Consider the following 23,328-nt stretch of genomic DNA (forward strand, 5'->3'; position numbering starts at 1 on the left):
CTATAAAGGATGAACTTCATAGTAAAAAAAAAAAGATTCAACCCAAAACAAATTTTAATGATTTTGGTGAGCTGAGGCAGAATTCAAATTTTAGAGGATCGGGTTATATGCTTATCACAATTGAGATTCTACCGTATGTTTAATTTAATTTTATATAGGATTTTTCAAGGTCATCTCAGACCACATGACACAGTTTAGTTAACATGGAGCCAAGAAAGTTTGTAATGGCCCAACCCAAAAAATGTGTTTGGTTTCTTAGCTTAAGCTAGCAATATACACACAGTACAAATCAAAGGGAAACCAATACAAGCAAAAAAGCAATCAGCTTTTTATGTGCTGTCTCTGTAACTACCCTATACTGCTCTAGAAATCCTTTGTCATGTATTCAATGTTTATCTGTAAAACATATAAAACCGCAAGTAACATAACCTATACTTGTCATAATTTCCCCCAAACATGACATCACAGGTGCTCAGTATTTTGCTGACAATGATGATCACTAGCTAGGTTCTGTTCTTAGTAGAGCTTTGGGAACTAGAAGCCACATGGTGAAATGAGGACCCTTCTGCTTTTATGCCAGCTGTTTGCTATAGTTATGTACCCTAAACTGGCCATAAAGCCTTGAGGGCAGTCAGATATGTAGGCGCATATCGACTACCCTCAGGCATTTGTACCAGCCAGCTCCTGTAGCTTTTTGAATACGAAAACTCTCACCGCTCCAATTCCGTGGTTGGATTCCCGTGGTGGAGATCCTTCAGGTGACGGCTGAAAAGTGCATCTTCACTCCATGGGTCTTCCATAACATATCCAAGCTTTATTGTAATCCACAAACCGATCTACACCACATTAAGCTCCCCATCATAAGAGAATCCCTCTAATGCGTGAGAGGAATTCTCTTATGATGGGGAGCTTTATGTGGTGTTTATGAGTTTGTGGATTACAATAAAGCTTGAATATGTTATGGAAGACCCATGTAGTACGGCTATCTTTGTACTGGATCCTTTAGCTATTTGTGATTAGACCTGTGGATTGAAATTTGGCAAAAACTGACAATTCTGACTTGACAGTTGAGGGACCAATAAATGTCAATGACCTCTGACTCTTAAACGGTTTCAGTGATGGCAGTTTCCATATTTCTATTCTGACAGGTTACTTTTAGCTCTAAAACTTATCTATAGTGTGTCTATAGTTGTTTAAAGACTTGTGAGAAGGAAGGCTTTTTATTTCAGAAGACACATACTTTTGCTCTCACCTTCCTGTTTGGATTCTTTTGTTTTTATACTAAAATGCTCATGCATCCCGGGCCGTCCAATTAAGATGGCTGAAGATACTGAACTTGGGAAGAAGCCAGGTATTAGATGTCGCTGCAGGCCAGGGAGCTCACTGACAGAGCATAGCTGGGGGTGAGGTTAGTATAATTCTGCTTAAAACTATCACTTCAAGCGAACCTGTGTTTTGCCTATGTAGGGGAAAGCAGCAGGTTCACTCAAATGCTGGCCACCCAAACTACTGCTTTTCGCCTACCCTTTGTTCCCCTGCCGCCCCATTTTCCAGTGGAAGTATAAACTGTATAAGCTTCAATTTGCTCTATTCACAACTGCCAATGATACAGAGTTGGTATCGACCTCTTATAGTCCCTGTGCAGCAGAGTACAAAGAAGAGGAGAGAGAAGCAGCACAAGGAGCCAGTTGGGTGTGTTTCAGATTAAGGAGCATTCTGGAAGGAGGATGGAGCAGAGTGAGAGAGATGAGCTCATCAGTTTGCTGTTTCTCCTTTCACTGTTCAGTCATTGGGACCAGGGTGGGGGAAGTGGACCTGTAAGTAAAACTCGAGCAGGAAAAGCTTAGGTCCTCTCCCCTACTAGAAGGGTTCTGTGCTGTGGAACAGAGCAATGTCATTTCTAAGACTGAATAGACAGAAATACAAATCCTTTAGGCAGGCAAAACGGCTTACTTATATGTATCTCATTTGTGTATATTTCTGTTTGCCTGTCGCTCGGCTTTAAAAAAAAAAACCTACATCAATGCTTCAGGCCCTTTATAGGGCCAAAAGAGAATGCTGCCCTTACCCTTTATAGTCTCTATAGTCTTCTATCACTAGTATTTTATCATGACACATGAAATGGAGAGCTGTTTGTAGGCTGGTCTTCCCTTTTATACAATACCGTACAACCGCATTTACACCTTCTATACAACATAACCCATATTCCATTTTCGGTATAAACATTTGAGCAGCAGCAGCATATATGTTAAATATTGATTCAGCCAATTTGTTAATTGGTTATGCTGAATGACAGGTCTTTGGCAAGCTGAAGACAAATTATTGTCCGCTGTTAAACCAGATTTATGGTTGTGGTTAACAGCTTTTGTCTTTTAAAAGCAACATACTATACCTTATTCACTAAGGCTAGGTTCACACCTAGGCATATCGAATATGCAACTTTTTACCGCGGTTTGCGGTAAAAAAAAACACGTGACAAACGCGCGTTTCCGAGGTCTACCTGGCTGTATCCCAATCGATATGCACGGCAAATACGCCCCAAAGAAGCTCCTGTATTTCTTAGGGCGTTTTGCAGCGCGTTCCTACGCACTGTAAAACGCCCAGGTGGGAACCATGCCCATAGGCAATCATTGGTTTTCACATGTTGAGCGTTTTACAGAGCGTAGGTACGCGCTGTAAAACGCCCAGGTTGTGAACCAGGCCTAAAGAGTAGGTACAGCCATACTTGGAAATTACAGTATAGACTTATAGTGCGAATGCAATACCAGCCTTTAAAGTTTTCTCGATTCACCCTATTGTTGGTATTAAACCTCCCCTGCTGAGCACTATGTTTCCTTCTGAGCTGTTGCCCACCTTTTTGCAAAGGGGAGGTTGCCTGTTATTTCATGACCTAAATATGCTGCCTGCATTTAATAATTTTTGGGCCGTGGAAGAGAATTTTTTTTTTAGAGAAAACCAGCAAGGGGAATAATAATATGTAGCGCGTGTTGTGTCAAATGAGGACAGTAATATTAGCATGCTGAGGCAGGAGTTTTCCCGTAGCCATACAGAAAATAAGCGGTTCCAGTCATTTTTGGCAGCCAGTTAGCGGCCATAATCACTATCAGACAAGGTAGTACAAATAAAACGGTGATACTTGAGAGTTTTGGGAATGTTTTTAAGGCTGGCCTTTTATTGCGGATCTTCTGCATGGTGCTGAGTCCCCCCGACATCAGCCAGGAGTATTAATTCTTCATTCCATAAAATAATCGCGTAAAGTTAACAGCAGAAGTTTCAAATGGTCACTAACTCGCCAACTCATCTCCAGGAAAATGCTGAGAGATGCCATGAATGGATTTAGATTGGAATACTGTATCTTGCATTTTGTATTCGAATTCTAGGAAATCCTTTAGCACAGAACTTTCTTTTATGGATTCAGCAGATAGAATAGTTTTCAGTACCAGGCTATGAGGTCTGTTGCAGGGCTGGGCACTGTCTGGTTTGAAAGTTTGTTCCAAGTCTTGGAGCTGCATTCTTTGCTTTTAGGAGGCTTGAGCGCAGCTGTTTTTCAGCTGTAGTGGGTAATTTAAGTCTAGGTTAGGCAATCTTTGTTAGTGTACTACAAGAGCCATGAACCTCATCCAGATTCTCATGCGTTTGCTCATTCAGTTAAATAAAGTGAACCTACCCTTCACTCATTAAAACATGCTAGTCTTTTTAAATCTTTAACGGTAAACTCCACTTTATAAAATAAAAATGGGGAAAAAATGGTAAAACAGTAATACAGCATATTTTGTAATTTAACATTGTTAAAATGACCTTCCCGTTTCAAACTGCAGCTGCTGGAATTTTCTAAAACAGTCAAAAAGATTCATACCCCCAGAAATGTCACTTTCTACTTTTTTAATTGCATGACTCATTTACCAAAAGTCTGCACTAAGATTCTAAGAATACTAAATGTGCCCATACACTGTTCGAATTTCTGAAGTTTTTTTGAGGTACCGGCCAAAATTCGCATTGTGGGTGCCGCTGTCGGTACCTTTTCGATCGTCATCCCTCGATCACCTGATTGAAGGAGCTGGTCGGAAAATGTTTGATTGATCAGAGCCGGCAGCCAATGAGCTTCCTGCTCTGGTCGAGTATTCTGATAGGAGCTGGCGGCACCTGTCAGAATACAATGTAAACATCGGGGATTCCTCAATTGATACGCTGTTAGTGTTGATGGAGCAATCAGGGAGTTTTATACGTTCAGCACGCGGGTTGAACGAAAGAAATAGATCAGTGTATGGCCATCTTAGTAAAAGTAAAATTTGAATCATCCCTTACAATAGGAATTTCAAAGGAAATTTAAAAAACCTGGAGCAACTGTGCATGAAAGCCAATCAGCTTCCACCTCCAGCTTGGTAAGTTAAGCTCTGAAAATGAAAGCTAGCATCTGATTGGTTGCCATGGGCAGCTGCTCCAGATTCTATCTGCTCCAGTTTTAATAAATTCCCTTCTTCATTTTTTATGAGATACCCCTTAAGGGTTAACTGCCCCCCATAGTAAGGTCCTAAAGCTTGTTTAGTCTATTGGGATCAAGAGATACGAATACTTGCCTTATTCTTCACTCTCCAGTAGCCGTGCTGGACCCCTGGTCCTGCATTGCACATGATGATGTCGACAAAGGTTCAGCCACACAACCAGCAAAGAGGAATGGTCTTCTGGCATGTAGGAAGATAAAACACTTAAAGTACTTCTGCCTATTACACGCCCCCTAGGCTAATCAAGCATTAGAACCTTTTTAGTAAAGTTCTGTTTTTGGTTGGATGTACATTTTTGATCTTTACTAATGTGAGCTAAAAGTTATGGACCAGTGTTCTTGTTCTCAGTTTAGATATCTGTTCCATCTGCTTCCTCATCGCTAAAAACCGGGCTGGGGTCCTGTAATGCCCCCAGGCCACCATCACTTTGCTGTACATGACCTGTGCAGAAAGTAGAGCTATGGGAGGGGCCATTTTGCTCCACCCACTACAGGTTATCTGTAGAAAACCACAGAAGGGTTGAGACGAGACTAGTTACCCTGCACAGGCAGAGAAAGTGGCAGTGACTGGTCTTTATTACAGGATGCTCCTGTACAAAAAGCAAAGTCTCATGTTGGATTTACTGCACAGATCTGGAAGAAATACATAAAGCACACCAAGATTCAAATACGTATACACATGGCTCTTTCATTTAGACAATATTTGCTTATCCCTAAATTCTGCTTTAAGTACCCATGGGCCTCCCCCGCTCTAGTGATGGTATGTTGCTCGGTGTCTTTACGTCCAATACAGTGTATTGAACATTATGACTCATGGGACCTTAGACCACTAAAGTGGAGGGGGAAAGAGGCTGGATTAATGCCGAGGATCATGCGAGTTTAAACCTTTCATTTTTGCACCTAAACAAAAACAAGTACTTAACTCTTGCAGTGCAGGGGTAGTCCCACTGCAACGGTTAAGACATTTTTTCCCCTGAGTTTTTTTTTTTTTTTAAAGCATATCGAATTCCAAAAACATTTTGCAAAGTACCAGTCCTTAAATGAGATTACCTGCATTATTCTTCTTTTGTTAGGCCTTTCCCCTTTAGGTCTCGTTCACACCTAGGCGTATTGCACATGCGCGACCGCGATTCGCGGTACAAAAAGTTGCGCGACCGTCGCGCGTTTCCGAAGGCTACTTGGCTGTATCCCAATGGAAACGCGCAACAAAACGGCCCAAAGTAGTACATGTACCTTTTCAGGCGTGGGCCGTTTTGTAGCGCGTTAGGGACGGGCGGAAATGCGCCAAGGTGGGAACGAGACCATTGAATACAATGGGATTTATATTTTTGAGCGTTTTGTAGATCGTTTGTCGAGCGTAGAACGCGCTACAAAACGTTCAGGTGTGAACGAGGTGTTACTTTCACTTAGTAACCCTTAAATAATACATGTCCTGTCCCTGGGTGGAGGCAGCCATGGTAGTCGCATACGCTGGACTTCAAACATGTCTGCCTTTTTTATCTTTATTACATTGAGCTATTGAAAATGACAGGCACAGAGTTTAAAGTGGATCTTGTATAAAAATTTTCATTTAAGTTATGTTTTAAGTAAACTTTATGGAAACTGTAAATGCTAAAAAAATGCCTTAATTTAGAAGCATCTTGGTTGGCATTATGTATGCAGAGGGGTGGTGCCTGGTTTGAGCCTGTGAAATATCACTTAATGTGAACTTTAGCACCCTCACAGATGACAGCCATTTTCCTACCCATTTACTGGCATTACCTCATGTAAGCTCAATCAGTTCCGCTCGCTAAACTTCATCTATAGGGGATTCATTTGTGTAACGAAATCTGTGCCTTGTAAGCTGTCTGTCTTTTTAAAAAATGACATATTTTCATTTATAATTTGTTCCCAATTATGTAGACATGTTGTTGAAGACCATCATTGGAGGGAGAATATATTTGCAGCATCCATGGAAAGTTGATTTTGCTGCTGGAGTTCAGCTAAATCTATTATTGGATAAGCTGTATAAAATCACCTTTTTCTGCATGTCTGCACTAAAAACTACTACTTCAGAATTCCACAAGCTTATGTTTTTTAGGGACCACTGGTGAGATTTCTGCACCCTGTTCTCTGCTCATCTGTTGTGTCTATTACAAAAGGGCCCCACTTTCCCCACTCGACATTTTATTTATTTTTTTGGTGTAAATGCAACAGAAAAAATGGGAATGTTTCTAATTCCAAGACGTCGGAACAGATCTAGTAACTAGGATAGGGAGAGTTCACCTCTAAAGTGCCTATGAAATAAAAGAATCCACCATTTTCCTAATCTAAGCATAATCTATCTACAACTGGAAATCAGCCTGCACATTTCTATCATTGCAGGTATACTTTGATATTACATTTCAAACAAAACTTGTAACTAACATTTAAAGCAGAACTCTGGGTAAAAATGTCTTAACCCTTGCAGCGGGGCTACCCCCGCACTGCAAGAGTTAAGTGATTGATTTTTGCCTAGGTTCCAAAATAACAACGTTATACTCAGCTTATCCTCTGCTTGCTCTTAGACTGTAACTTCTAGTTAGACTCACTCTTCTAGTGTATTTATGGAGGCAGCCATGGTAGTCACAGATTAAATAATCATACAAGTACTTTTGCCTTTGCCTGTGCAGTATAATCAGGTTTGTGTAGGCGGTGGATAGCCCTTGAGGTGGCCATTTTTGTGAAATTTCACATAGGCAGATGCAGTGGCCAGTAGCACTGTGCTCAGTGGTGCGGAGTCTGCACTGTTAACAGACTCAGACTCACTGAAGCACCTGCCTGCTTGATAGTCACAGTGGCCGGTCAGTGAGCTCAGTAACAGTGCGTCTGTGGTATTATCAATCTCAGGACAGGTCCAGCATGCACAATGCACAGTGTCGCTATCCAGTGGGCCTCCATGAGTGCTGCCTAAGGCGTTCACCTCAGTTAATCACATTAACAACACGGTCCTGAGGATATTCTCTAAGCAAGAGAGGAGACTGAGGAATTGCTTTCTTCTAGCTGCAGCAGACTGATTACATCATCTCAGACTAGTCAAAGTCAGTTGACTTCTTTTTCAAAGGAATATCTTTTTTGAAAAATTATACTGTTGCTGTATATAATGGCATTTCAGCAATTCATTAATGCAGACTTGTTGCCAAAACTGCCCTGCCAGACCATTCAAATGAATGGGCTGCCTTAATGTAGCACACCTTAATGCATAACACATCTCATAATATGAATGGGCCGTTAAGTAGTAACAGAAGTTTTGATGATGAGAGTAGTCCATTATCTGGAAGTGACCCTCAGTGTTAAAACTGACACACAAACGGTCACTGGCAATCTAACGGCCTCTGCTTATAGTAATCTCCATGGATAGGAAAATTGTAAACCCTTGGCATTTGAAGTACTGTTACTAGACACTGGCAGGGATGAAACTTTTCTGTCCAAGTTTCAACTAAGAGTTTCATATTAACTGAAGTCATATGTTATGAAATCGTAAATCCTATTCCAACTATTCAAGAGGAATACATTTTAAGGTTCCCGACAGACTGGAGAGCAGGGTAGTCAAACTTAGGTGGGTTGTTAAATGATGATTGCTGAGTAAGATGATTGGTGAAAGGCATTTAAAGATAATGGTACTGTGGGGTTTATTCAGGAAAGGATGACTTTGTAAGCTGACCCATCAAGAGGTTCATGTGGCTGCTAAAAGGCTTGTGAAACTACTACTGTTAATAAATGTATTCTCTAGTCACTGATGCATAAAGTGCTTGTAAAGCCCTGTTTTTCTTTCTTTTTTGTTTTTTTCTTACAAACCTAGTTTGAATAAACATAGCTTTCATGCCATAGCGAAATGCAAACAAGCATCATATCATTTGGCTCGACTCTGCTTTTTTCCCACCTTTAAACCTATTTAGAGCAATCAAAAGCAGACCTGTTCATTGTCTATTTTATATCCCAAAAAGGTGGGCAGTATATACAAAAACTTAAAAATAGCACAGCATACATTCAAGGAAAATAATTGTTTTAAATAAGAAATTAAAAAAGGGGCAGAAAGAAAATTGGAGCCCACCTCCAGCCAGCAACTGGACCCCAAGAATATGGATACGTTTTGTATTTTAGGCACCTGACTATATATTATTTGGAACCACAGTAAATCTTCCCTCCAGTCAGATGTAAGGCAATGACAGTTGCCACGCAGAATTAATTCCCATAGGTATGTTCGGACTTGCCAAAAAGCTTTAAACCCACGTAATAGTGCAGTGTTGTGAGGCATAAATATGTAACATGATTAGTGATGGTGGCACTCGGTTATCTTGCAGACCAAACCTGGATATCAGAATCGGTATGGGACCACAATTATCCCTTATCCCAAGACTTCCCTGCATTACACCATTGTGATCCGAAACCTTTCTAGAGCATCTTTTTTTTTTCCTTTGCCTTGTTCCTGTTGCAGCAAGAAACAGCTTTTATTACTCACTGTGACATCATTACCAGGTAGTCAAAAAAAGCTTGCAGGAGTAGTTGCTGGGAGCTCAGTTTTTGTTACTGTACACATGCCACCAGAACTACATCTTTCCTACACAGGGCAGGCTCTGAGTTATGGCAGCATTTCTATTTCGGCAAAGAAATCAGTGCTTGCATGTGGAGTGGGACAGAGAGGAGTGAGGGGCTAGGTTGAGTTCTGTAGTCCCTCAGGTACGACTGACAACGCAGGTTGGAATCTCGGAACAGCAAAGGCGCTGTGTTGGTTCAGACAGGATGGTAGCGCTTACTGGATTTCTGACCGATCGACAGGTATTTTTTGTGCCTCCCCATAAAACAGGGAAATGGGCATGTATTGCAGAACATGTGTCGAGACATACACTTTATTATGACCATGTATCTCAAGGTATGAGAGTTGCGATATTGCAATGCATATCGATAGATTGAATGCAACTAATTTAATAGTTAACCTAGATTAATTTTTTTCGGATGTTTGTTAGTGTTGCTCAATTTCCACTTCTCATGTCTAATATTTCATGTTCTGACCACTGCTACACACAGATTAGCAAAGGCAAAGTTGCAGGCATTGGACACTCACACAGTGCCTACAATCTGCTAGTAAATTTAATAGAACAAAAATGCAACTGTTTTATTTCTCTGTACTGGAACCCTGAACAGCTTTGGATAAACTGCATTTAAAGTCAACAAGTGAATAACATACTGATTTTCAATTGATTAGTATACAAAAAATTGGATTTAGTCAACTGCCAGATACCATTCTATTTTGTGGTAGCTGTACTTTATCTTATTTTCTTTCACAAAGGTTTTATTTGGTTTTGTCATATATTTTTTTTGCATGAAAAATACAAAAATAACAAAGGTAGGGCATGCAAGCCCTGCAACAAGGAACACAAATAGAAAATACACAGCCACAACGTTGTGCAGAGCTCTGCAGAATGTATAACAGGAGCAGTATAACGGGTACTGAAGAACAATTTGGGAGCATAAAAGGGACATTGCTGTTCAGTTCTAGTGCGCAGGACACATAATAGCATGCAAAAGGATCATCGTAGGAGGGACATATCAGATCAGGTGTCTGAATATTTGCGAAGGTGAGGTCGATAAGGCTCACGACCCCCTACACCGGAACATTTGGTCCAGATAACAAGGAGCACGTCAATCAGCACAGACCTGTAGAGGGGTAGGAACAGGAAAGGTAAAGGGAGAGATGATGGAGGTAGAGAAGGAGGGGAGGGTCGGGGGTGGGAAAGAACAATTTATCTTATTTTAAGCTATTTTATCATAAAGTAATTTTTGTAATCCCCTATATATTGCTAGTAAAAGCACATTGGTTTGCATAACTCCCTTTCTACTAGCAGATTGTAGGTTTCAGTTGCTCAGACTCTCTAGATGATTGTATAAAGGGTGTGAGCCATCAATTAGGCGGATTCTCCCATTAGGGGCAAAGTTGAGTCATCGATGATGATCTTATTTTTTGAAGGAGTGCTTTCTATCTGGCGTTTACTCTTCAGTTTTCCAGGAAAGAATTCTTGTTGTGGAATTCTCCAGCTCTCCACTAAGCTGTAATAGGAAAGGATGGCAACTTTTTTTTTGCTCAGAATGGTTTTGTTATGGGGCATCTAAACAAATTATTAAAAAAATGAAAATGTGTTAAAACTCAACTCTGGGCTATTTAAAAAAAATAGCTATGGCTACAATACTCCCCTTCAATCTGGAATTGTCCCATGCAGTTTCCTTTAAACCACAACATGTCCTCCGTATTCCATGATGACATACCATGCTGCTGGAGCGCCGGGGGCATGTGGGGGGAGAGGGGGGGTTGACCAGCTGGCAGGAGCTCAGGAATGGGCTATAAGTATTATGCAAAGCAACCAATCACATTGCAAGTGGTGCATATTTAAAACATTTGCCAATAATGTGTTTGCTGTGGAGTTCTAACACCTCAGTTTTATAAAATTAAAGGAGAGCTATGAGGTGAGTGAAAATCACTCATCCTCATAGTTCGAGCTGACGTGTGACAATGAAACTGTCACACGCCGGCTCAATAGATCGGGAAGTGAGCGAATTCATACCGTCGCTCGCTCACTTCTCGATCATCTCCGTGCAGAGAGCTGTGACTGTCACTCACGGCTCCCTGCAGGGATTTCCCCTCTCCGATCCTCCAGCGCTGAATGAAGGGAGGGGCGGTTACAGCTGGCTCTGCCCCTAGATAGGTAGAGCCAACTGTCACTCACGCAGCTGGGTGGATCTCGACAGTAATGTCGGGATCCGCCCCGGCTCTGGCGGTCTCAGTATACCGCGAGCTGTAGCTTGCGATATACTGAGGTTTGGGTCACGGTAGGACACTAGTATATGTCCTCCTGTGACCCTTAGGAGAACTATGGGGAAAAACACTTACCCCATAGTTCTCTTTTAAGGCCTGACACACTCTGTATATGGAGTTTTTAGACCATTCACAACAGTCCTAGGCACTACAAAAGCCTATAATCAAATGTCCCTATCAGAATGATACAGTTCAGCAAACACTTGGCAGATTTTGGGTGAAAGCCAGTTAACCACCTAAAACATTTAGGCTGTGAGGGGAAACCTGAATGAACATGAAATCATTCAAACTGTGCTTATATTAGTGTCCTAGCTGAAGTGAATCCAGGACCATAGTGCTGTTACACAAGAACACCTACTTATTTAGTCATTGACAGTCTGGAGACTGTAAAAATAAGAGCTGTACACTGTATTTTAAACCCTGTCTTGCATATCAAAAAAAGCTCTGGAATCTTCAGCATATTAGTGTATATAAGCCCTTTTGAGCTTTATAAGGTATCTATGTATTGAAACTTTTGCTGTCTCTCTACTGTTTTTGAGGCCAAAGTGCAGAATGTATCTAGACCACATTGAGCAGCATATACAGTAGCAACTCACACCAGCCTTTCTGGCAAATGCCATAACTACCAGATAGCCATACTGGGTCTGATTATGACCCAAAAGGGCTAGGGTCAAGGACACTAGTGTCATTAGCCAGGATGTGCTGGGCTACATGGTCACAACTCAAACCAAGCAAATGACTCCTGTAAGTGTGCTGTGTGACATGGTACAACTGATCTATTTGCCCTTGTAGGACAATACAAATATTCCAGAAATAAATATATGCAATGAACTGAATTGACTTGTGTGTCACAATAATTTGTTGCTGCCAGGAGACTTTCCAGCTTGCAGAGATGTGTCCAAACTAAATACATGAAATGAGACAATCTCTAAAAGATTAGATTACCCTCAGTGCAGATGGTTTATACATTTTCCATCTATGCATGCAGAAAAAAAGTGCTTTATACCAGTTTATATTTAGCACCAAGGCCTTAGAATGCGCTGCTTTTCGTTTCTATGGAAAATGTCTAGAACAGGCTGAAGACGGAGCAAACAAATATCAAGGATCAGATCTTACAGCCAAGAGGGGCTGTCCAGCTTGAGTCTAAATTGCTATATGTGGATATTGGGCCTCTGCCCACTGTAATTAATGTTTGATTGCTTTACCAACAGTCCAGTTGGATGCAAATGTATACAAAGTGTTGCATTCATCAGTTGATCCCATTACTGGAATATGTTTGGTCCTAGTAGTATACGGACAAGTCGGGGCGCTGGGGGCAGGCATTGTACTGAGAAACACACAGACTGCTTTTACCATTTTGTTTAAATGCCAGTTATCTGGCTGTCGCTTCTTTCATTACTTTAAGTCACTCACCTGCAACAAGCAGCAGTCAATGCCTTATTTGCATACTTGTTCTGGACCAATTCCTCAGTGTGAAAGCCAGGTGCCTAGATTTGTGGAGAGCATACTGTAAATAATGCACACTTTTGTTGCTTCTGAGAAAAGCTGTACTGAGAGTGAAAATATGAGTGTGCTGCCATTACTATCCTTAAGACAGTTGTTTCAGCTGTCATTTAATTTTATACGTTCACTGACCGGCAATAAGTATGCACAGCTGGAGACCTCCTTTTCTCAGTGCATGTTTTTTTTTCTGGGTCGGTGACTTATAATAGATCAGCTTAAATGCCGGTCAGCCAGCATTCGCAGAAAGAGGTCAGCAATGGAATCTTACATATTTCTCTTAATATTGGTTTACTTAAAGTGACACTAAACTCAGGAGTTAAATCTCAAAAATACATTCAAGTGCCCTAACTATTCATAACAATGTATCCTATTTGTGTGGCACTCGGCTGTAGATCCAATTGGATTGTTCTCCATGGTTCCTGTGTGTGTTGTAAAGTAGCCACCGCTCCAAGATCACTCCAGTGATTAACTACAATCTCACATTTGGTTTCCTAATTTGTATTGAAGTTATAGTCCATCATGGAAATAAGCTTGGTGTGGTGGCTACTTTACAACACACACAGGGACCATGGGGAACAAAAGTAGCCACCCTCCAGAAGGAAGGACAGTGTCAACATGAATTCAGAGATGATTTGAGGATCTACAGCTGAGTGATACACAAATAAGATATATTTTTGTTCATAATTAAGGTACTTAAATGTATTTTTAAGATGTAACTCCTGCTTTTAGTGTTTACTGTTTGGCATTATAGTCTGGATTGCAGTTATTTAGAAGAACACCTGTTGTTGACTCAGGATATAATGTTTTTAGTTAAACTAGTTCTGTGCAGATTTTAAATAATCATATCACTTGCATACTTAGAGTCATCCTGTTAATTACAAAAAAATTGCCAAGTATGATTTTCTGCATGCCTCACTGGGGTTGGGTTTTGGCCTGTCACCTTTCAACCCTTGCTAGCAAAAGAATGACATCAACAGATAATGGGGAATAGGTGTAGCATGCAATCCATTCCTTACTATTTATCATGAAGCCTATAGTGGTATTTTTCTTATCCATCTGGGAAAATAATTACACTCAGCTGGCTGTCAGTGGTTTTTTTAAAGCTTAGAGCACAAATAATACGATATAAAGTGCGTCCCTTGATGATGGGTGAGGACCAGCTTACATTTGCTGTGTGGACCACTATAGTAATATGTATTTCAGCGAGAGAGAGAGTGCCAAACAAACTTTCTTAGAGTTCAAAATAGTATTTTATTTATTACAAGTGACAACAAGAAAAAAACTAAAGTCAGACAACATGTTTTGGGGGCCCCAAACCTCCTTTCATTGGGACTACAAAAGATGCAGAAACTGAGGATAATAAGCATTGATAAAAAGGATTGATACGCAAATTTTATCTTGTTTAGTCCTGATAAATGAGGATTTTTGGGGCCCTAAAACGAGTTAACTGCTTTTTGTTTTTCCTGTTGTCATTTGCAGAAATAATTTAAAAAAAAACATTTTGAACATTTGCTTTGTGCTCTTTCTATCTGAAATATATATTGACTTCTCAATTTGGTTAACCTGTGTTTGAGGGGGGCTCCTGTTTTGTGGAAAGTTGTCGAACACAAGTCATTTGGCTATACCAAGGACTTCTGTTTCTATCGGCTGGGTATCCGTATCCAGCACTTTGCTTCCACCTCTCTTTAGAAGAACTATAGTATTATGGCCAGCTTCCTAAAGTATACATTTGGTGACTTTTTTTAATATGGGCCTTGAGTTTTAAATATGAATTAAATAAGCTAAGGCTCTAGTGAACTGTTTATCACAGCTTGTGTGGTGACCTGGAAGAAAAAGATTTTCACCCTGCTTCAGTGATCTGTTAATGTCAAATAAAGTGGTGGGTCTTGAGAAGTTAAAGGGGTTCTAAACCCTCCCGTTTTTTTGCCTATATCTACTGCTATCAAGCAGTAGATATAGGCAAACAGTTTTTAAAAAAAAACGCTAAAACAGCGGTTTAAACTTACCTTTTTTTATTTGCGCGCTCCTGCACCGAGAATCAGGAACTGCCTGTACGGCCGCAAAGGATCTTGGGGCGGGCGCATGCGCAGTTCCGATTCTCGGCCGGGAGACGAGCAGAGACGCAAGGTAAGTCTATGGACGCGTGCACCCGCATGCAGACACCGCTGGATCGGAAGTGCCTGCAAGCAGAGAGGAGTCAGCGCTGTATCAGAGAGCCGCCGCACCGCTGGAGGGACAGATGAAAACAACAGGAAAGAAGAAGATCGGAATAAAAGACATCATTTAAGGTAAGTGCTAACATTAACAAGGGGGGAGGAAAAAGAAATTTGACTTTAATGTCACTTTAACTACGTCATCAAAAGAAGTGTATTATATTCCGGCATTTGTTTCTAAAGCAAATGTCTAACTTCAAACGTAAATTCCCTAAAATATATTCTAAACCAAAGTTTCCGCCTTTGTTATCTCCAAAATTATTAACACCGTACTTCTAAAGTCGACCATGCACCAATAGATTTCTTTTGTTCAGCCTGCGGGCTACATAGAAGGAATCTAAAAGTTTCCTCCATCCATGCCAAACAGCGTAGATGGATGATTTCCCCTGCCAGACTATTGGATTCTGACAGATGGCTGTCAGAATACCAGAACAGGAAGTTGAGAGGTCCAACTTATCAGTATGGTCTGTTTAATATCTTCATTTTAAAAGCCACCTCATGTTACCAGTTTGCTTTAGTTTTGGATATACTTATTTTGTCACTAGTATAGTTATACAGAAATAAAGAGTAATGTGAGGAGTAATAGTGGTTCTTTATTGTCAAAGCTTGTATTTGATGTCTTCTCAGTCAGATATGTGTGAGCACTGAGTGTAACCCACTGCTGAATCAGCTGTAGTAATTAATGCAAATAACAGTTATTATCCTAAAGTGATAGGGTGCTAAATATATAAGCTGTCCTGGATTTGCCAAGGTATACAGGGACTATCAAGTTTTTCCTCTTGCTTCCAGGTTTAAGATTAATGATGCAGGACATATCCAGGTATGCAGTCTTTGTTTCCACTCTCCAGTCCAACAGCATCATAGATGTTAAGAGTAAATATGGGAAAAACACATTACCTCTAAGCCATACAGATGTCTTTCCATGATATGCCTGGTATTATTTCTGTACCATTGCTTTTTCTGTCACGTGGATTTAGCTATATAATTTATATGCTTTTAATTCATTGTAGAAACACTTTTATGTTCCTTGCTTGTATTGGTGTATCTAGTAAAAATTAAGTTCTATACTTTATCTTTTTATCATTGTACATAAAGAGGAGGTGGTAATCAAACAAAGTGAGAAATTCAATCCAAGAACTGTATTAAGTTGTATCATTTGTTTAACACATATCATTTGAAATGACAACTGTAAAGATCCATTATGTAAAAGTTGTAATGGACAGGTCCAGCTGGTGAACGCTCTACGGAGGGGTGGGATTGGTTTTGATGCTGGTGTGCTGCTCCTGGCGTGTGCCGACCGGGGTGTCTGATGTTTGTGCTATAGAGGAAACAAAAAGGAGGAAGAAGCATGACGACCTAGCGCAGGTAAAAGAGGGTGGATCGGAGGATGAGGAATGTGAGAGATAATTGTCCTCACAACCTCCCATCCACCCTCTTTTACCTGCGCTAGGCCTTCCACCTTTTTGTAAAGATCCATTATATTCTCTGTATGATGTGCAGTGGCAAGAACTGTTACACAAAACTGCTTGTGATTTGTAGAGTTTGTAAGGAGCATCTTATGTGTTTGTTTTGCATTGTAACAAGAATCCTTCTGAGCTCTGTATGAATCTAAAATGATCACATAACACAATCCCAGAAATATAAACACTTCCTGTGGAAAAAAACATGCTATTTATGGAGTCCCCTTGGCTCTAACAGTATATGAGGAAATGGAAGCCATCTGTGGGCATTCATCCTCCTCAGCATCCCTTAGCTGAGCTAGTGGTGGGGTCGGGCACAGACACAGCATGACTCACACTAAAACTGGCCATACACCGCTTGAATTTTGGCCAATTCCTCCTGAATCGGCCTTAAATTTGAGGCCTGGGTGGCCATGTGGGCACCCCCCAGCTTGACAAAAGTCGATTTAAAAATCAGGTGGAAAATTATTAGCCAAACAGTAACTGCCTCCTAATAGATGCAGTCACTGTTGGGATATTTAGTCATCTGTGGGCATTGCGACTACTGAATACAAGAGCTGACATTGGAGATTCTAACATTGTAGAAGAAGAGTTCTATTACTTTGTAATGGTCCTAAATCTATGTGTGTATGGCTAGCCTTACTTGATATAATCATGGTGTAAAGAGAGTCATAGAAGTATTCTGTTTGGCTCTGGAGAGTAGATAATTTAGCAGCCCTTACAGCATCATACATTTAGACACAATATACTTGGAAATCTAAACATCTCTGCCAAATAAGAACTATAGAAGTGTTGTTGTCTTCTAGACTGGTTTTATATGAGGAGGAAGATTAAAATTACTTTTTCATAATTCTTGTGCCTTCCTATTGTTTATAGGGGGTAGCATGAATTCCTACCTTAGACTCCCATTAAGCCAGTAACCATAATATTTATCGCCTATCCTATATGTTTAGTTCTGAAAACCTCCCACAACTGCTTTACCCCACATTGAAAGTATAATCCGAAACCTAAATTTACATTATAACAATACTATAAATGTCATGTAGTTAGGTGGGATGATGTTGAAATATTTGCACACAAAATACATTAGATTGTGTATTGGTTTCCCATGTAACTGTGGGCAAAATGTTAACATTCCAAATTACAGCTCTTGATAGACACTAGAGGACATGCTTCAGTGCCAACCAGCATTCCCCTTAATACAGTTGCATTGGGTTTGTATTTAGGCCTGTGGTGGGGCATTGCAGACACCTTACGTGCCAGCTTATCATGCAGAAAACATAGGGATTGGTCAAGTTTTCTAACCTGCTTGACATCTATTCCTCAAGATGAGCCTCACTGGCAATGTCCACAAGTAGACTTTAGATGGTTGACAGATGTGACTGGATTGGGAGATTGTCACATAATATCTATGAGCTCCTTAAAAATAACTGATATTTCAAAACTTGCATAGGCATAAGTGAGAAAGTTAAGAAATAACAAATGTGCTTGTCAAGTGGAGAAAAGGTGAGGTTACTCTGTAAAAATCCCTCATACATTTCTTCTACCAGTATTGCAGAGTGCTTGGGGCTGAACATTTACGCTCATTACATGTTCCCATGTGCCTCATTTAAAAGGCTCTCAATATGCTAGCCCTGTACTGTACTGTGTGTCCATACTAAAACATAATTCATATGATTTCATCATTTGGCACAATTAGCTCAAATCTTAGAATCACATATTGAATTGTAAACGCCTTAGGTCACTGGAATGTGCTGAAACCTCAGCTGACAATGAAAGTAAGCACAGAAGTTGCCTTGTATGAAGCATGATTATAATTTGGCACACTATGCTCTGATGTACACTGCAAAGAATGAGAGTAGTTAGAGAATCACAAATGTTTTTCAGTAATGTGTAGCTGGATATGTACTTGTACATCAATAAAACCAATTACTGATGAGGGTGTGTCTTAGGGCTTGTTCACACCATGTCCGGACCAGAACAGTTTCTGTCCGAACCTGAAATGCATTCAATGTATTTCTATGGTATTTCTGAGCTCTGTTCACACCAGTGCAGTGTGTTCCGGTGCAGGGGGAAAAAAATGCTGCATGCACTGTTTTTCTGGTCTGGGATGCACTAAAATGCGTGCAAACACATAAAAAATTGTGGTCAGGGCATTCCCTGCCCCTTTGTGGGGCAGGGATTGTGCCTCTCTGCAACTGATCGGGTTGGGATGAGGGGTGGCAGTCAAAGTTTGAGTGAACTGTGCTGGCACCAAGCCAAGACTCATCAGTAGTAGCTCATATCATAGCTTGAGAGCTCTGGATAGAATGGGAATGGCGTCAATCCCTTTAATGTAACTGTTTCAACCAAAGCTACCTTGCATTAGAGGTAACTAGCATTTAACACCAAGCTAAGCTTGATGTCTACTATAATTGTTTACTATAGCTGTATGCAATCAATAGAGCCATTTTCAGGTAGTCTATCTTACCCAATTCTCAGTCAAGTCTGAATGATTGATTTTGGTCAAAATTGTAGAACCAAAGCCAAAACTGTTTTCTTTTAGTTTTGGAAAGAGTAAAGAGGGGTTATTAAGCTTTATGTTCCCATTGGGGAGATTTCCCTTTCACCTCCTGTCGGATAGCCACAACAGGTAGTGAGAGGAAATCCTTACGAAGGGACAGAAATCCCTGGTGGTCAGCATGATCACCAGAACACGTGTCCCATTAGAAGATTCCTAGCTATTTCTGTTCTAATGACCACCAAAAAGTTGGAATTTTCATTCACTTTTCAGTGATAACTGTCACCAGGACAGATAGAGGGTGAATCTCCCTAATGAGGACAGAGACAAGAATGAAGATCTGACAGGCGTTCTAATCCATCTCCACTCTATCCAAAACTAGAAGGATTTGGCGCTTCAATTGCACTTTAACAGCCCTTCATTGCGTGCGCTCATGTTTCAGGAAGTATAGAGACCCTGTTAATAGAGTCAGCTGAATGTCATCCTGTGTCTTTTTTCCAATTCCTAATTGTATATGAATGTCGAGCAGTTTGTTAGTAGTTTGATTCTTAAAAATAGGAACCAGCAATGCAGATCTGTTTTCAATAACTTGAATCTGGCTTTCCTGCAACGCCAGCTTATTCCAAAGTGATTCTGGATGAGTGAAGCAAATACTTTGTCACAGAGATAAACATGAAACATCACATTCTGACGCTGCACTATGCTTTAAAGGTCTGGTTTGGTTGAGGGTTAGAGTCACCATAGTGAAAGCTGTGTAGACAAATAAGTAAATACATAAATATATAATAGGGAGCTGTTTTACCTGCCAAACAATGTATTAAATTTTATCTACCCAGTCCTGAGAATTACACTGCTCTGCCACACAGTATATTGCACCCGTTCTTTCTCTGCAGCACTTTCACTTACGGGTCTCCCCTCCACCACCCCCACCCTGTGACTGGACAGTGAAAAGAGAAGCTGCAGACTGATGGATGCATCTCTATCACTCCGCTCTCTCTTCCTATGAGTATGCCCCATGCACTGCAGCACACCAAATTTTCAACATATGCTGCTTTTTCCTCCCCCTCTCTGAACTCTGCTGTACAGTAGACTGCAAGAGGGTGATAGCAGGTTGAATTTAGGCACTTACACTGTTTACGTTTAAAAAAATACATATGATGACGTGTTAATAAATACAGAGGTGCAGGGGCGTCCCGAGGCCGGGTGTCACCCGGTCTCCAGACCGGGTGACACCCCGCCGTGTCGTCATCACGTGTGCACAGCCATCTGATTGACGCCTGTCGGCGGCCATCTTGGTGGTGAATTCCGGCAGAGAGAGGAGGGGACGAACCCCTGGCGCGATGAGGTATGCCGCCTGGCCCCCTCTTTTCTCCTGTCAGTCATTGACTGTCAGTCATTTTGGTGTCAACCCTGCAATGGTGTCGTCCGGGTGCGGGCAGCACCCCCCGCACCCTCCTTGTGACGCCACTGCAGAGCTGCATTCATTTGTGTCTTTTATATCTGTCTGGTATAGGGTCTGCCATTGCTGGCCTCCTTCTGAATGTACTAGCGGCCTGGCTGTTATGCTGACCCGCTGCCTCGAGTTCTTTGTTAGTCAATGACCTGGAAGAAGTGTACAGGAAAATGCAGGATCAGGAAAGTCAGTAGTCTTTATATGCATACATTTTCCAGGTCAGGGACTCAATGTATTGAAGTCTGACGGTCAGCATAATGGCCAATAAACTAGTATTTTTAGAATAAGAAGACAGGAACCAAGTTTGCATGTCCCTAGGTTTTTTGCTAAATATTTGGTGTAAAATGTAACTTCACCACAAACTTTTAGTATATAATATGTGTAAAATGTAGAGGTTCTGATGTAAATATGACTTTATTCACTGACCCATTTCAGGCATTTTCTGAGATGCAACTTCTCTCCCAAAATGCCTGGTTGTGATTTCTGATTGAAAGGGAAAGTATAATGGTGTCTGGGTCTAGACAGTGGTATCATTATTTTTAAAAAAAATATTTTTGCTACTTATTTAAAACCTTTTTTAGTATGCACAACATTTTTTTTTTGCTTTCTAGGAGGAACTGTTTGTAGAGCGATGATCCGTGCAAATTGTGTAAATCTTTCATATATACTATACCTGATTGAAAAAATAAAATAAAAATAAAACTATATGTTATGGTATTAAACATAATATAAGACTATACATTCCTTTTTAAAGGAAACGTCACTCTGACCAAGCCATAGGGGTAATTCCATAGAAAAAGGCTTCCTAGGGTTTTTAAGGAAGAAGTATTACCTTGTATTATCAGTCACCTAACTTCCTCAGTGTGTGTTGCTTTTAATCCCATGCTCCTGTGTGACGTAGAAGCTGAGATACAGACTTTAAAAGCTCACTCCTCTTCATTCCTGATCACACTCTGCAAAGGGGACTCTCTTGATTGACAGTTCTTATCTCACTGTCTTTGCACTTTCACAGCACAAAACAAGGCTCTCATTCCAGTGCCTGTGCTGATTCCAATGAAAGCATGTACCTCACTCTGCATTCCTGTGACCTTGCTTGTGTCTAGATAGTGCAGAGACAGTGAGATAAGAGCTGTCAATCAAGAGTTTGTCTCCTTTCAGAGCGTGGTCCGAAATAAAGGGGAATGAGCTGTCAAATTATATATCTCCGTTTCGCCTTCAAACAGAAGCATGGGATGAAAAGCAGTATGTACTGTAGGAGTTAGGTGACTGAGATGTGAAAAATAATACATGGTGAGATGTTTCTTTACGGTAATTAAAACCGGGCCACAGTACAATTTCCTTTTTATTTGATAATGATCCTTCCTTTTTTTAGTTTTGTTATGTGATATCACTGCTCTAACAATGTGCAGATGAATTGGTTATCATAAAAATAAAATCCTGGAATAGCTGGGCAGCTGTATATAATAAACCTCATGACATCTACTTTTCTCTCTTGTTAGGCTGGTGGTTTGTCAGCACTGCAGAAGAGCAAGGCTGGGTCCCTGCCACCTATCTAGACTGCCAAAGTGGGTCCAAAGATGATTCTGAAATCCACACATCTAAATCTGGTGATGGTAAGTTTATTCTGTTGGGTAGAGTTTTGGAATTTGCTTACGAATGTATTTCTTATGTTCAAGTCAATGTTTATTCCTTGCAGACAATTGCCTGCAAAGCAGACTTGAGTGTTCACTCATCCCTAGCCATTCATCAATAGGTAAACACTACAGGGTGTCTGTGTATAGTTGTACATCATTTATGAAGAAAGCTTAAGTTCTTAACCTTATGCTAGTTTGAACTGTGTACAACTGACTCTACCCCTCCCAGCTTTAATCTTGGAGAATTACATTTTCTTTTGAAGTTATTTAACATAAACCATTTACAACTAAACAGCAAGCTACACCACACTACTGTGTTACGGAATGAGTCAATTTTTCTGAGCCTTGTGTGTGGCTCGTCTGAGGCTTGTGTGTGATTTGTGGAGCATAACAATATCTTGTTTTTATAATATAACCTTGTTTAGAATGATACCTTCTTACATGGTATTGTCATACAGTCGTCATACTATAAGTTTAAAGAAAATTTGCAGCCGGTCTTCACTTGTTTTCTCTGTTTCAGTGACTTAGCAGAACACTGAGACTTTGTCTGGACAATGTCAGTTTTGCTCCGTCTCTCTTTAGTATGATATCTAGAAGCCCATAAATTGTACATGTCCTAGTTAATAGTTTCACGTATGCACTGCCAGTGGAATGTATATCTTCTTTATGGCCCTCTGGCAGTTTACAAATATAAACTCAATGTGGTCTCAAACCGCCCCTTTGTTAATAAAGGTAACAATAATAATGATAATATAATAATTATCGATAATAACGATAAAGGTACATGTAGATATGATAGTCACACAATGTTTTTAGCTGGATTGAATGGCAATCCCATGTAGTGAGAGACCTCTAACCCCATTGTCTGGTAGGGCAACCATAGTTACATAGGGGTCTATTCACCAAGCTGCCGAGGGCAGCCGAGTGAATGACCGATCTGAAGTGAAGTGAGCCGAACACTGTTCGGCTATTCACTTCAGGCTGGTACGGCTGATTTCAGCCGTACATCGGCTGAAATCAGCCGTACATCTGCTTGCTTCGAGTGGCTTCGGGTCAGCAGTGAGTGAATAGCCGATTGCCGCTGAGCGGCATTCGCCTCGGCTGTTCTGCTCGGTCCCTTAGAGGTACCGAGCAGAACACAAAAAGAGTGAATAAAGTAAAAAAAAGTAAATAGAAAACGATTGTGCGGAGCTAGCAGTGACAGCTAGCTCCGCCCAATAGTTTTCTATTGTCCG

General features: G+C 40.7%; 1 protein-coding gene across 1 annotated transcript in view; it reads left to right on the top strand.

Moving 5' to 3' along the window:
- The window catches only part of LOC108787380 (SH3 and PX domain-containing protein 2A-like), a 205,035-nt gene that overhangs the window by 162,526 nt on the left and 19,181 nt on the right, over positions 1-23,328 (top strand). The window contains exon 8 of the mRNA XM_018556917.1: positions 21,959-22,072. Within this exon, the coding sequence (XP_018412419.1) occupies positions 21,959-22,072 (114 nt within the window). The remainder of the gene's footprint in view (positions 1-21,958; positions 22,073-23,328) is intronic.

This window comes from Nanorana parkeri, unplaced genomic scaffold (genome assembly GCF_000935625.1).
Source record: "Nanorana parkeri isolate BGI_ZX_2015 unplaced genomic scaffold, ASM93562v1 scaffold258, whole genome shotgun sequence".
In the NCBI taxonomy this organism is placed as follows: Eukaryota; Metazoa; Chordata; class Amphibia; order Anura; family Dicroglossidae; genus Nanorana; species Nanorana parkeri.